The 14,656-nt window shown below is 47.0% G+C and overlaps 1 protein-coding gene across 1 annotated transcript in view; it reads left to right on the top strand.

Moving 5' to 3' along the window:
- DISP3 (dispatched RND transporter family member 3) overlaps positions 1 to 12,394 on the top strand; it is a 35,507-nt gene extending 23,113 nt beyond the window's left edge. The window contains exons 12-20 of the mRNA XM_061601311.1: positions 1,499 to 1,680; positions 3,599 to 3,729; positions 5,092 to 5,267; positions 5,868 to 5,994; positions 6,811 to 6,956; positions 8,115 to 8,274; positions 9,544 to 9,657; positions 10,810 to 10,976; positions 12,032 to 12,394. Of these exons, the coding sequence (XP_061457295.1) occupies positions 1,499 to 1,680; positions 3,599 to 3,729; positions 5,092 to 5,267; positions 5,868 to 5,994; positions 6,811 to 6,956; positions 8,115 to 8,274; positions 9,544 to 9,657; positions 10,810 to 10,976; positions 12,032 to 12,394 (1,566 nt within the window). The remainder of the gene's footprint in view (positions 1 to 1,498; positions 1,681 to 3,598; positions 3,730 to 5,091; positions 5,268 to 5,867; positions 5,995 to 6,810; positions 6,957 to 8,114; positions 8,275 to 9,543; positions 9,658 to 10,809; positions 10,977 to 12,031) is intronic.
- The last annotated feature ends 2,262 nt before the right edge of the window (positions 12,395 to 14,656 follow it).

Genomic DNA, 14,656 nt, shown 5'->3' with positions numbered 1-14,656 from the left:
TGCCATTTTTGCTAAATAATGAATGACACTCACAGCCTGAACATCGGAAATGGAAGGATCCTGAGATGTATAGGCTAGCTTTGCTCTGATACAGCAGCACTTTTCTGAAGGGCTTGTGGAATAGTTTTTGCACACAATATGAGATCTGTGTGTGTCTGTGCGAGAGATGAGTGAATCTGTCCATTTTAGCTCCTCATTTTCCAAATCTTCAGTTCAGATTTCCACATCAGTTTGCTTAAAAACAACAACACTCCTTATGAAAATTAATCAGCATTTTAGTACAATTTTCTCAATGCGCACATTTCGGCAAGCAGTGTTCCCTAACGTAATGAATTTTTCTTTGCTGTTTTCACCAATATATCTGTATTTTCTGGACTTTTTGCCCTAGTATATGTGTTGTTGTACACATTACATGGCTGGAGAACTGCACTTCAAAATTCAGAGAAGTGCACATTTCAAAAGATAGCTTCGTCTCAGTTCTCATACGGTTTTGAAAATGGCAATTCAAGTCAATTTGTCTTGAAATGCAAACTGAGCTGACTTTCTCCCCTTTCCTTTGTGTGTACACCAGATGTGGGGTGCCTTAGACCCTCCAGATGTTGCTGAACTACAACTCCCATCATCCCTGGCTATTGGTCATGCGAGCTGGAACTGATGGGAGTTATAGTTCAGCAACATCTGGAGGTCACAGACATTCCTCATCCCTGTTACAGGGACAGTAATTTTGGTTTCAGCACCTTGGACAGCTCCAATCATATCCCTATTCTATGAGCCACAGCTTGTGTTTCAGCACCTGGGACAGCCCCACATCCATCACTGTTTCTATGCCAGATAGGATAGAACCTGGGATCTTCTGCATGCAAAGTAGATGCTCTTCCACTGAGCTGTGGCCCTTCCTCAAATTATTAATTTATATCCCACCCTTTCCTCCAAGGAGCTCAAAGCGGCACACATGGTTCTCCTCTCCCCATTTCCCCCTTTCCATTAAATATTAGACAGGCATCATCTTTTCGGCGCCCACTGAAGACCTTCCTCTTTCAACAAGCCTTTTAAGTAGAGACCTTATCCCAGTCTGCATCTGTGTTGGAATTGCTTTTTAATATATTTTTAACCTTTTAAAAAATGTTTTTAAAGCTTTTTTTTTTAATGTATTTAAAGGTGTTTTGTTTCGATATGTTTTTAATGGTTGTTGTGTTTTAATATATTTTGAAGTCTGTTTTTATGATGTTTTAAAGTGTTTTGAGTGCTTTTGTTTGCCACCCTGTGCTCCTGCTGGGAGAAAGGGCAGGATATAAATCAAATAAATAAATAAATTTTATCCGCACAACAACCCTACGATCCTTCCCCACACCTGGTGTATGTTTTTACCATCTAGCTGCAGCTTCAGGCAGGGTGAAACGGGAAAGTATGCCATGCTAATCTCTCTTTTTGTGCCCCCTTTTCCCCGCTCCAAGATATGTGTGGTTAAGTGTTCTGTTTTCGTTAATCCATTGCTTAGGTGTATAGAGTTCCTTACGGTAACTTCACCAAGAGGCTGACCGCTTGTATGTCCACAGTAGGGCATGTCGAACAGATGGGCCCCAAGAAATGGATGATGACGACCTTGTCCTGCGATGCCAAGAGAGGGTGGAAATTCGACTTCAATTTCTATGTGGCTGCGAAGGAACAGCAGCGCACAAGGTAACGGAACGGTCAGGCACAGCTAGGGCAGGGATGGAGTCCCTGTGCAGTGTTACTTGAAATGTATTGCGCCTGGTCACATTTCTTTAAATTCCAGTTTTAGATTTAGAAAGCAATTTCCTAGCCCTCATGGCTGCAGCTATAAGCTTTGCAAGACATCTACAGATCTGTGGGTTGTATTCATCTCAGCCCTACTCCCTTGAAATTAATGAACTGGCTAGCCGTGTCTGTTAACTTCAGTGGGTCTACTCTGAGTAGGGCTAGCACTGACAGTCACCCAGTGTGGTTGTGGTATTTTTTTTAAGTACTCCACTGCCCGTAATCGTCCAAGCACAGTTCAAGATTTTGTTCTGATCTGACCTTTGATGCCAATGGACTGTTGTAACAACTACTTATTTTTATTTTACTAATCATCAGATGTACGATGTATTCATGTTTTTGTGTATATTTTGATTTGCCGTTCTATGGCCTGTGGTTACAACATTTAACTTACTTACACAATGGAATCCCATTGCAATAGATCAGTTCCACTGTTGGGGGGACCCCTCTAATTATACTATCAGTGTCCTATGTTTAAGTAATAGCACATAGATGTATTGGATGGTATCCAGCTAAGTACTACTTAGTGTAGATCCACTGAAATTAATGATCCAACATTAGTCTTGTCCATTCGTTTCAGTGGGTCTACTCTGAGTATGACTAGTATTAAATACAACCCATTGTCATGGCTGTGCCATACTTGTAGAATTCCTTCTTTCGGGGGCTTCCTAGAGACTGAGCTTGACTGCCTTTGTGGACAAACTGCACTGCAAAACTCAAGCATGTTTTGAAATGGGTTCTGTGCTATTTCCTCCTCAAAGGACCATGGGAGTTGTAGTCTTCTGAGGATTCAGATGACTGGCTGCTGGAGAACTGCAGCCCTTTCACAGAACTACATTTCCCAGGGTTCCTTGATTGGTTTAAAATGTTGTGTTGGTATCTTCTTCTGCGGGTTCCCTGAGATGTAAGACATCCAAGCTAAACCTTTCTCTTAAAGTCAAGCGAGAAAGGACAGGTTCTTTGTTGGTTGCATTGTTTTCTGATTTATTTTCAGGCCCGCTTCAGGGTGCTAGTTTTCACCTACATGTCTTGGGACCGTGGTACCTAATGGAATGCCCTCCTCCTTCAATCAGAAGTTCAAAGAGTGGCTATGGGAGTGGGGGACTTCTTGGTACTGGCTTTCCAGCTATGGAATGCCCTCCCTTGAGAAGCCCGCCTGGCACCTACTTTGCTGTCTTTTTTGGTCTTGGGCTAAGCCTTTTTTTTCCTCCCAGGCTTTTTAAGATCATGTTTTAATCCCTGTAGTATGACTGGTGGTTTTAACTACTGAATTGCATTGTTCTTATTTTTAGCTCCTGTGGTTTACTGTATTTTAATTCTAGTTTTGTAATGGGGGCTTTACACTAACTTGGATATTATAACTTACTGTGGATTTTTATTGTATATTGTGTTTTTAAACATCATGGAGGATGCCTAGAGAATTTTTAATAGGCATTTAATAATATCAGAAATAGCTAAGGGCTGAATTGCTCTAGTGTTATGTACTCATTTTGTTGTGTGCTCAAAGGTCTGTGTGCATGCATTTTTTAAAAAGTGATAGCCTGCCCTAGACCCTCCAGATACAATTTCTGTGCTTGTAGAAACGCCTCTGTGGCTCTTACCAGCTGCATGAGAGGCGAAAATTGGCAAGTGAGGCATTTACTTTTCTATGTTGCCTGTTGACCTCTACTGCTTAAAGCACAGAATCTGTGACAACTCTTGGATAGGAGAGAAATATAGACATTGAAATGGGTCTTGGGCTTCTCTGAAGCCCCAAAGGATGTTCTATGGCGCTCATATTGAACATTCCAGTTCATTTACTTACTTTTCCCTCTTCCAGGAAACTATATTTTGCCCAGTCGCACAAGCCTCCTTATCACGGCAGAGTGTGCATGGCACCTCCTGGCTGTCTTCTTAGCTCTAGCCCGGATGGACCAAACAAGGGTTTCTTGTATGTGCCAAGTGAAAAAGGTGAGCCATAGTGGATACTGCCGGTGAGAGAACCATTGCCAACAGCTTCCCGTCTGCCAGGGTGAAGCTCAGAGCTTCTGCTATGGCACAGCCCTCCACTACCTGCTGTGCCACTCCTCTCCACTGGCAGGTGGTAGAGTGGAAATGGAAATGGACTGCCTTCAAGTCGACGTATGGCGACCCTATGAAGAGGGTTTCCATGAGGCCGAGAGGCAGTGACTGGCCCAAGGTCACCCAGTGAGCTTCGTGGCTGTGTGGGGATTCGAACCCTGGTCTCCCAGGTCGTAGTCCAACACCTTAACCCAGCCTTTCCCAACCAGTGTGCCTCCAGATGTTGTTGGACCACAACTCCCATCAGCCTCAGCCAGCATTGCCAATGGTCAGAAAAGATGGGAATTGTGGTCCAACATCAGCTGGAGGCACACTGGTTGGGAAAGGCTGCCTTAACCACTACACCATACTGGCTCTCCAAAAAATGAAATGAACTGCCTTCAAGTCGATTCTGACTTATAGGCGACCCTATGAGTAGGGTTTTCATGGTAAGTGGTATTCAGAGCGGGTTTACCATTGCCTCCTTTTGAGGCTGAGAGGCAGTGACTGGCCCAAGGTCACCCAGTGAGCTTCATGGCTACGTGAGGATTCAACCCCTGGTCTCCCAGTTTGTAGTCCAACACTCTAACCACTTAAACCTTCATTTAGCTCCCCCTCCTGTGCCCCCTGAATGATGCCCCCTTATGATGGTTGTTTTACTGTCTGCTTTGAACTTTGTGCCATTGTTTGCTTTTAAATGGCTGGTACTAAACTGCCTTCTGAGGATTTTGGCCTGAAAGCAAGGCTTGAAACAAAATGGTGACCTTGGTGTTTTCTCCCCAAAGGGGCATCTGGTTGGCCACTGTGAGAACAGGACGCTGGACTAGATGGGCCTTTGGCTTGACTCGCTGGCCAGACTCTTCTTAATGCGGTGTATCCAATGCTAGTCCTACTGAGAGTAGACCTATCGAAATTATAGACATGGCTGATTGCAGTCCATTCTTTTCAATGGGTCTACCCTGAGTAGATGTAGATGTATTGCCTTCAAGTCGATTCTGATTTATGGCGACCCTCTGAATAGGGTTTTCATGAGGCTATGAGGCTGAGAGGCAGTGACTGGCCCAAGGTCACCCAGTGAGCTTCATGGCTACATGGGAATTTGAACCCCTGTCTCCCACATCATAGTCCAACACCTTAACCGCTACACCACCCTGGCTCTCTTTACCCTGAGTAGGACTTAGTTAAACACAACTCCATGTTCTTACATTTAACTTCAATAAATAATCATCAGTAAGAGCCTTGGACACTAATTGCAACCCATCTCTTCCCCAGCCTCCGCAAAACCCAAGCTGTCGATCACTTCTGGATTCAACCCTTGCGGGAATGCTAGCTGTGGGAAACCAGCGGTGCGCCCCCTAGTGGACACAGGGGCAATGGTGTTTGTGGTGTTTGGCATCCTAGGGGTGAATCGCTCCCGACGCATGGACAACCACGTCATTGGAGACATGGTACACCCGCCTTCCTGCATGGAATGAGAGGGTTGGGTGACAACAAGACTATCCTCCCCCCAATTAGACAAAATGACAAAGAAGGAGAAAGCGGTGAATGGCTACTAACCCTGACAGCTTTGTCCTCCCTCTGGTGTCAGATGCCTCTGAATGCCAGTTGCTGGAAACCACAGGAGAGGAGCATTGATGTTGCGCTCAGGGCCTGCTTGCGGGATTCCCATTTGGGGCATCTGGTTGGCCACTATGAGAAACTGGATGCCGGACTGGATGGGCCACTAACCTAATGCAGAAGGCTCTTCTTCGATTTTTAAGGGAGGACAACCAGGGTAGTCAGGAGGTTTGAAAACATAAGGACATAAGAAGAGCCTGTTGGATCAGGCCAATGGCACATCTAGTCCTGCATCCATTGCTCACGGTGGGTAATCCCATTGGGTTATATCCAAGGAAACCCTACTTAGAGAAGACCCACTGAAATTAATGAAGCTAAGTTAGCCATGTCCGTTAACTGCAGTGGGCCTAACTCTGAGTAGGACTGGCCATTGGATCGCAAGGCATTGTCTCACTTGTTTTTCCCTTTCTCTGTGTGTCTCCTTGTGAAAGGGCAGCGTCATCTATGATGACGGCTTTGACCTCTTCAAAGAGATTGGCAACTTGTGCCGGATCTGCAAGGCCATCGCCCGCAATGCAGAGCTTGTTAAACCAGGAGGAGCCCAATGCCTGCCCTCAGGTATGTATGTATGTATGTACAGATTGATAGATGGATTGATGGATTGATTGCATTTGTATGCCACCTTTCCTCCAAGGAGCTCAAGGTGGCTAACAACGTGATTCTCCCCTCCTCGGTTTTTATCCTCACCACAACCCTGTGAGGTCCATTAAGCCAAGAGAGAGAGAGTGACTGGCCCAAGGTCACCCACTGAGCTTCATGGCTGAGCAGTTTGAACCCTGGTCTCCCAAGCTTCAGTCCAACACCATCTAATCAGTACCCCACTGCTGGCTGATCTTTGTCAGGCTTCACTTTTTATGTTATTCTCACTGACATATATGCATTTTTCTGCACGCTTTGCCCCAGTGTATGAATGTTTGTGTACATTCCGTGGCTGGAGAACTGCGCGGCCAAATTCAGAGAAGTGCACATGTTGAAGGATGGCTGTGTTTTGGTTTGCGTAACGCTTTGGAAAGTTCAAATTAGGCAGGTGCGCCTTTCGATGCAAACGGCATGGCATCTCTCTCCCATCCAATTGGAGAGGCCATTGACCTTCCACGCAAAATCAATAACCAGCCCAACAACCCACGGAAAGTCATTGGTTGTGGATAATGCATTATGATTGGAGGGGGTGGGGGGTTGGCAGTGAAGACTGGCGTCTCCCATGTCAGTGGGGCAGTGAATCCGCTCCGCGTTTTAGCCTGAACTTTCAAGGAGCTGTCCAAGGTGCTGAACCTATTTTGGGTCTGGGTTTCTGCATTCAGTTCTTCAAATGCAGCCTCAGGTAGTCTAGGTTGTATGAAAAGAAGCCATCTCTCTCCCCCTCTCTCTTTCCAGGATACAGTATCTCCACAGTACTGCAGATGCTGCACCCAGAGTGTAAGAACCTCCCCGAGCCAAATCTTCTGCCCGGACAGCTCTCTCATGGGGCAGTGGGGGTGAAGGATGGCAAAGTACAGTGGATCTCCATGGCCTTTGAGTCGGTGAGGGCTCCCCAACCGGATTCTGTCACCCCCATTACAGGTGCTCGTGCTATAGAATAGACCCACTGAAGTTAATGGACATGACTACTCAATTGTTTGTATTCAATACTAGTCCTACTAAGAGTAGACGCACTGAAGTTAATTTGAATGATTTCAGTGGGTCTACTTTGGGTAGTATTGGATGCAAACCATTGATATTAATGAACCTAAGTTTGTTATGTCCGTTAACTTTGATGGGTCAGCTCTGGATAGGAAAAGCGCTAGCTACAACCTTCTGATAATAGCATGTGCAGAATGTTTGTTTTACCCCAAACAATTTCATCTTTTGGCTTCAAAAAGTCAAGCTTCTAGTCCTCGTTGGTAATTGAGATATATAGTCTCCAAATTTCAGAGCACAGAGCCTCTGCTAACCAGCATGGGTGCCTTGAGATGGGCCTCTTTTGACTGTCTAGGAGTAGCATGTCTTGGTTTATGCAGAATATTTTCTTATCCCCAGCAATTTCATCTTTTTGAATTAAAAAAAAAATCAAGCTTTCTGTGCCATGCATTTTATTTTTTCAAGTTGTCCATTTGTCTGTTTAAGCTTGCCCAAGGATTGAAAGAAACAACTAATCCTAAAGTTCAGTGGTTATTTTCCCCTAGTCCTCCCACATACAGAATGCTGGGTGAGATATATTCAGATTTGTATTATTTAAAGACTTTTTTTTTTAAAAAAAGGGCTCTTCACCAAACAAAAAGACTCCCAGAACAGCTTGCAACTCAGAAAGAGAGAGAGAAGAGAGAGAGAGAGACCCTGCCCTCAGGCTTGCAATCTAAAGAGACATGACACAAAAGGAATATCAATGGGGAGGGAAGAGGAAATAAACCCAGGCTCAAACTCTTGATTACAAGCAAGAAGAGATACATTGGGGATGATCTTCCAGTGTCTGGGTGTGTCAGAAACCAGGTCTAGGAGACATTCTGTATGCAAAGAAGGTGCTCTACCTCTGAACTATAGCCGTTTCCTTAAGATCTAGGGATGTAGGAACTTGCTTTAAATTGAATCAGACTATTGTTCCGCCCTGCTCAGTATTGTCTAATGATCGTCAGCAGCTCTGCGGGGTCTCAGGGGCTACTTGCAGATTCTGAGGACTGAACTAGGGACCTCTTTTCTTCCAGACTACCTACAAAGGGAAGTCATCCTTCCAGACTTACTCTGACTATCTCAAGTGGGAAACTTTCCTCCAGGATCAACTCCAGCAGTTCCCGAAAGGCTCAGCGTTGCGCCGGGGCTTCCAGACCTGCGAGCACTGGAAACAAATCTTCATGGAGATCATAGGTAAGTGGTCCTTTGCTTTCCTCACAAAAGCCAAAGAGCATCCCAGCTGAAGAGCCAGGAAGAGCCTAGACGGGGTTAACAGCAGCAAACTGGGAGTATCAATTCACGTGGACAGTGAAGCTTATTGCAACAGCACCATTAACCCATCTGTCCTCAACAGATCTGAGGATGGCATGCGTGGCTGCCCCCTGCTACCACCTATGTTATCCTCACAACAACCCTTAAAGTACATTAACCCCCAAGGCCAACCAAGTTAAGTGAGGATTTGAACCCATCTCTCCCTGGTCCTAGTCCAACTACCACACCACACCATGTCTCTGATTGTTGGGGCATCTGTGAATTCTTTCTCTCCCTCCCTCCCTCCCACCAGTCTGGCTTGGTAGCATCTATAGCATCTTGGTAGCATCACTGGGTGACCTTGGGCCAGTCGCTATCTCCCAGCCTAACATACCTCACAAGGTTGTTGTGAGGATAAAATGGAGAGGAGAGAACCATGTACACCACTTTGAACTGCTTGGAGGAAAAGTGGGATATAAATGAATGAATGAATGTTTGGTTGGATGGTTGATTGTTTATGCCTTTGGAAGCAATTGTTCTCAAAGTGGGCTGCAATGGAAATAAAAGAAAAATACCAGCAAAATTACAGCAATTGCAACGAAGTATTGTTTATAAGAGGGACAGGTGCGCATTCATCCCAGTGCCTCCCTCATTTCATGTGCCCCACTTCCAGGGCTGTTAAGAGAGCTGGATGACTATGGACCTTGACAAGATGGTTCACAAGGGACATTTACACACTCAGGGGCCTTTTTGTTGAGTCAAATTGCTAACCCATTTAGCCCACCAGGACTGTCTGTTCTGACGAGGAATGGTTCCCGAATGTCAGAGAGCTGAATATGGGCTGAATCTTCCCATCACCCACCACCCTCTCCTATTTACCTGGAAATGCCAGGAGTTGAACCTTCTGCATGCAACACAGGTGCTCCATCATCAAACTATGGACCTTCCCTTAGGAAATAGGAAGTTGTCTTATACGGAGTCATACTACTGGTCTATGTAGCTCAATACTGCATACACTGACTGGCAACAGCACTCCTGGATTTCACACGGGCTCTACCAGTGCAGAGGCCATTGGGGATTGAACCTGGGATCTTCTGCATGAAAAGCAGGTGCTCTGCCACTGAGCTACGGCCCTCCATAGCAGGTGTGTTTTTAATTCAACAAATGCAATAAATAAAACCTCTCTTCCTCCCACAATTCTCTGTGTTCCAGGTGTACAAAGTGCCCTGTATGGTCTCATCCTCTCCTTGGTGATCTGTGTGGCCGCTGTTGCTGTCTTTACCACTCATGTCCTCCTCCTGCTTCCTGTGCTGCTCACCATTTTAGGTATCTGGATATCATTTTACATATTTTGCATCTTTGGGCTTCTTGCATAGCAACACTGGAAACAGTATTGTTTACACTGACTGGCAATAGCTCTCCTGGAGATGCCACTAGCGATTGAAGCTGGGACCTTCTGCATCCAAAGCGGGTGCTCTACCACTGAGCTACGGCCTTCCCCCCCAAAGGACCTTGGTATAAGGGAGCTTCTATGTGCCTAAATGCCTACATTCCAAGACCTAAACATCTGGAGGGCAGCAGGTTGGGGAAGGCTGTTGTAAAATAAAGACACCCAGCAAGGGGACCAATGCTGTCAGCATTCCATTCCTGAAATCTAGAAATAGATTTTGTCACCTGTGAATGAATGGAAATGGACTGCCTTCAAGTCGATTCTGACTTATGGCGACCCTATGAATAGGGTTTTCATGGTAAGCAGTATTCAGAGGAGGTTTACCATTGCCTTCCTCTGAGGCTGAGAGGCAGTGACTGGCCCAAGGTCACAGATTTAGCTTCATGGCTGTGTGGGGATTTGAACCCTGGTCTCCTAGGTTGTAGTCCAACACCTTAACCCAGCCTTTCCCAACTAGTGTGCCTCCAGATGATGTTGGACCACAATTCCCATCTTTCCTGACCGTTGGCAATGCTGGCTGAGGCTGATGGGAGTTGTGGTCCAACAGCATCTGGAGGCACACTGGTTGGGAAAGGCTGCCTTAACCACTACACCACACTGGCTCTCATATAGGGTGGTGAAATTGGGGTGGGCATTTCAGCTCAACCTTAAAAGCAGTGGGGATGAAGGGAGCAGTCTTAAGGTAAGAGTATTACTAGCCGCAATGGCTATGTTCTACCTCCACTGTCGGAGGCAGTATGACCCTGATTCCCAGTGGCCGGGAAATGATAAGCGGGGAGAGTGCAGTTGTGCTCAGGTCCTGTTTGTGGGCTTTCCATAATGGGCATCTGGTTGGCCACTGCAGGGACAGGGTGCTGGACTAGAGGGGCCTTTTGCCTGATCCAGCACGCAGACTCTTCTCATGTTCTTAGTTAACCTTCCTCTCTCTCTCTCTCTCTCTCTCTCTCTCACACACACACACACACACACACTCTCTCTCTCTCTCTCTCTCTCTCTCTCTCTCTCTCTCTCTCTCTCTCTCTCTGCAGGAGTTGTATGTTTAGTAGTGACCATCATGTATTGGTCTGGCTGGGAAATGGGAGCAGTGGAGGCCATCTCCCTCTCCATCCTTGTTGGCTCCTCTGTCGACTACTGTGTCCATCTCGTGGAAGGATTCCTTCTAGCAGGAGAGACCCTGCCGCTTCACCTGGCAGAGGTAAGATGGCCACTTCCTGGGCTTTCGGTAAGACTTTGTCCTTGGACCTCTTTGCCTTCATCAGCCAGGTGCCACGTGAGCTTCAGATTTGGATGGAGAGCCACATTACTTCTCAGGGCCGGTCCGTTCCCCCCCCCCCAGTAGATCAAGTGTGGCTAACCTGTGGCCCTCTAAACATTGCTGATGTTCTATCATCTGTGATGTTCTATTGGCCATGCTAGCTGGGCCTGATGGGAGTCCAGCAACATTTGGAAGGGCACCGATTCCCCATCCTTGGACTAGTCACTAGACCATCACTTGCCTTTGCTGCCCCTAGCTACCTCAATCACAACTCTGGCTTCTTTTGATATAGGGACAGTGAAACTGTGGCCTTCCAGAGGTGGTTGGACGCCATCCCTGACCGTTGTCTATGCTGGCTAGGGCTGATGGAAGTTGGAGTCCAACAATCTCTGGAGGCCCACAAGTGCTCCAATGCCATTCTGCATGCTTCTTTGGAAGCCTGTTTGTCTCTGGACCTTACTTCTACATTTTTTGGAGAACGGCATCGCAAAATTTGGACAAGCGTGAATTTCAAAGGAAGGCTGTGTTTTGGTTCTTACATGGTTTCATGCAGATTTGATAGATTTGGCTTGGAGTGTGAACTGAATCGTAATTCTTGCCCATCCCTCATCCAGACAGACCCACGTGGAGACACAACAATCCTTTTTCCCGTTAATACCAATTCCTGTGTCGTCAGCTGAACCTTAACTGTGAATTCAAGCTCTGCTGTGCGCAGGAGTTGGTATCTTAACTGGTTCATTTACAAGGTTCTGTAAAAGGGAGGACAGGCCTGCAGCAGGGATGAGAGGGAAGGAGCAGAGCTTGGAAATGTTACTTTTTTGAACTACAACTCCCATCAGCCCAATCCAGTGGCCATGCTGGCTGGGGCTGATGGAAGTTGTAGTTCAAAAAAGTAACTTTTCGAAGCTCTGTAAGGAGTCATGGCGAGCAAATTCACGGGGCCTAAAGACAACCCACTTCCCTTCTCCCACACCCCACCCCATTTCTCCCTTCAGGACCCCAGCTCCAGCCGCCAGTGGAGGACGATGGAGGCGGTCCGGCACGTGGGCGTGGCCATCGTGTCCAGCGCCGTCACCACTGTCATTGCCACTGTCCCGCTCTTCTTCTGCATCATCGCCCCCTTTGCGAAGTTTGGCAAGATCGTGGCCCTTAACACGGGCGTCTCCATCCTTTACACTCTGACTGTGAGCACTGCCCTGCTGAGCATCATGGGACCCCCCTCCTTCACCCGTAGCCGGACTTCCTTCCTCAAAGCCCTGGCTGGGGTGCTTGTGGCCGTGGTGGTGGGCCTGTGCATTTGCCTGGTGTTGCTAAGAAGTGGATTCAAGATCCCCCTGCCCAATGGGACAGTCCTATAGTTCCACATACCATGACAACCTCTTTTAATATTTCCTCCCCCCGATATGTATTTGTTCTTTCCTCTCCCCCAAAACGGGAATTCTTGCAGGACTCTTGGGAGCACGAGGGTTAAACAGAGGATGTGCCAGGGAACTTTTATGACAGTCCTCACTCTCAATTTCCTGGATGTTATGTGTGCACTTGGAGTCCTGCCCTTATACTGGTAGGGCTTGATGATGACACACAACACCCAGAGCAGCCTTCTCCAACCTGGTGCCCAGAGCTTGGGAAAGTTACTTTTTTGAACTACAACTCCCATCAACCCCAGCCAGCATGGCCACCGGATTGGGCTGATGGGAGTTGTAGTTCAAAAAAGTAACTTTTCCAAGCTCTGCTGGTGCTCTGAAGATATTGCTGGACTCCCTTTTGCCCTAGCAATGGCATGCCCAATGATGAGAGGTTGGAGGGGAGTTGGAGCCAAACAACAGCTGGAGGGCACCAGGGCGTAAGGTCCATCTCTTCCCTCTCTGGTCCACTGGAGATATGAAAGGAAGATGAGCTGAACTCCTGGCCCAGGCTTCCTCAAACTGGTGCCCTCTAGATATTTTGGAGTACAATTCCCACCAGCCCCAGCCAGCTGTTGTAGTCTGTAACATCTGGAGGGCACCAACCTGAGGAAGGCTGCCCCATCCTGTGATGGAACCCAGCGAGACGGGCCTTTCTCTGTGGACTTGAGTGTAGGGACAGGCAGGGGATGGACCAGCAGTGAGCACCCCTTCCTGGGGGTTTGGAGAGCATGGGCCTTCTTCCCAGCTCTGGACCCGTGAGCTGTTTTGTATTTTGACTCCCTTAATTTCCACATCTAATTTTATAAGAAGATTTTTTGTAAGTCCAGAAGAAATTTGATTCCCGTTTCCTCCCCACCCCAACGCCCCTACTCTCCAATGTCCTCCCACCTCTCAATTTCCAGTGGCCCTTCACTTCCTGGCTCCCTGTTTTATCTGCTCTAAACCAGCGAGTTTAATTTTATTGGAATGAAGGATCTGTACATGGTGGCTGATGAGGGAATTGCCAGGTTTTGGGAGTAAATGGGGGGGGGAGTCATAGCAGACAGAAGATGTGCAGAATTCTCTTATTTTAGCCACCTCAGGTTCCCCTCACCGCCCGCCCGGTATCCCCGTGACATATCCTGCGTACACATCAGAGGAAGAAGCTGACTGATGCCGTCTGTTAAGAGGGACCCAGTTGCCTTTGTCTGTCTCCTGCGCACATAGGATCTGTGCGTGCATTTGTTGTGTTTTGTTTCCAAGCAAAGTTTCTAATCCTCATGATAAAAGTTGTCATCAGAGCTTGATCCATGGGCAGCAATTACCACCCCTTCCAACTCGACGATTCCATGAAAGAGTGGGGTGTCAATGTAATCAGGGTTTATTGAAATTAATGGGCATGGCTAGCTTGGGTTCATTGATTTCAAAGTATCTTCTCTGAGTAAAATTTAGTTGGATTCAACCCTAAGGAAATAAAATTGAGCGTGGGAGCCAGGAGCCAAGCCAGAGATGACAAACTGGGGGGTACAAACAAGGGTTAGGGTAGAGACTAGAATAGCCTTTCTAAAGTTCAGGGAAGAGTTGACAATCTATCTTACCCAAAAGTCCATCCAAATAAAAGAGGGTAATACTAGAACATTCAGGCTCATCGACCCAGAGCTGCAAACTCAATCTCCTTTAGAGTATATCTTAGCAAAACGTAAAACAGAAAGTGCAGCCTCAACTAACTGGCTAAACGATCAAATCCTAAACCTCGCTAGAACTAGGTAGTCCTTCTGCATCAATACTTGATGGCACAAATGAGCCAAGGGAGGTCCCCTTTGTCAAACATAAATGAAGAAAAATGGATGGGGGAATTGGATGTAGCTCAGTGGCAGAGCACCCGCTTTGCATGCAAAAGGTCCCAGGTTCAATCCCCGGCCTCTCCGAGCAGAAATGGGAGACCCTTTCTGAAACATGGGAGAGCTGCTGCCAGTCAGTGTAGACAATACTGAGGGATACAGAGTCCTTGAGCAAAGCGGTATCAGTGGAAACAGAGCCCTGAGCAAATCGGGACTAAAATGGTTACCTTGGAATGTAGCAGGTTGGCCTTCTAAACAGTGTGACAAACACCTTCATGATTTCTTAAGTCATTTTAACGTTTTCCCTTCTGCAAGAGGCTGGGCCAACGGAATCCATTAGCGGCCGCTGAGGGGGTGGAAGCAGGAGATGGAGGACAAGAGCAAGCCAAGCTTC

The sequence above is a fragment of the Rhineura floridana genome, chromosome 18, assembly GCF_030035675.1.
Source record: "Rhineura floridana isolate rRhiFlo1 chromosome 18, rRhiFlo1.hap2, whole genome shotgun sequence".
Taxonomy (NCBI): Eukaryota; Metazoa; Chordata; class Lepidosauria; order Squamata; family Rhineuridae; genus Rhineura; species Rhineura floridana.
Note: the sequence above shows the minus strand (reverse complement) of the source record. Positions and strands in the feature narration are given on the sequence as shown.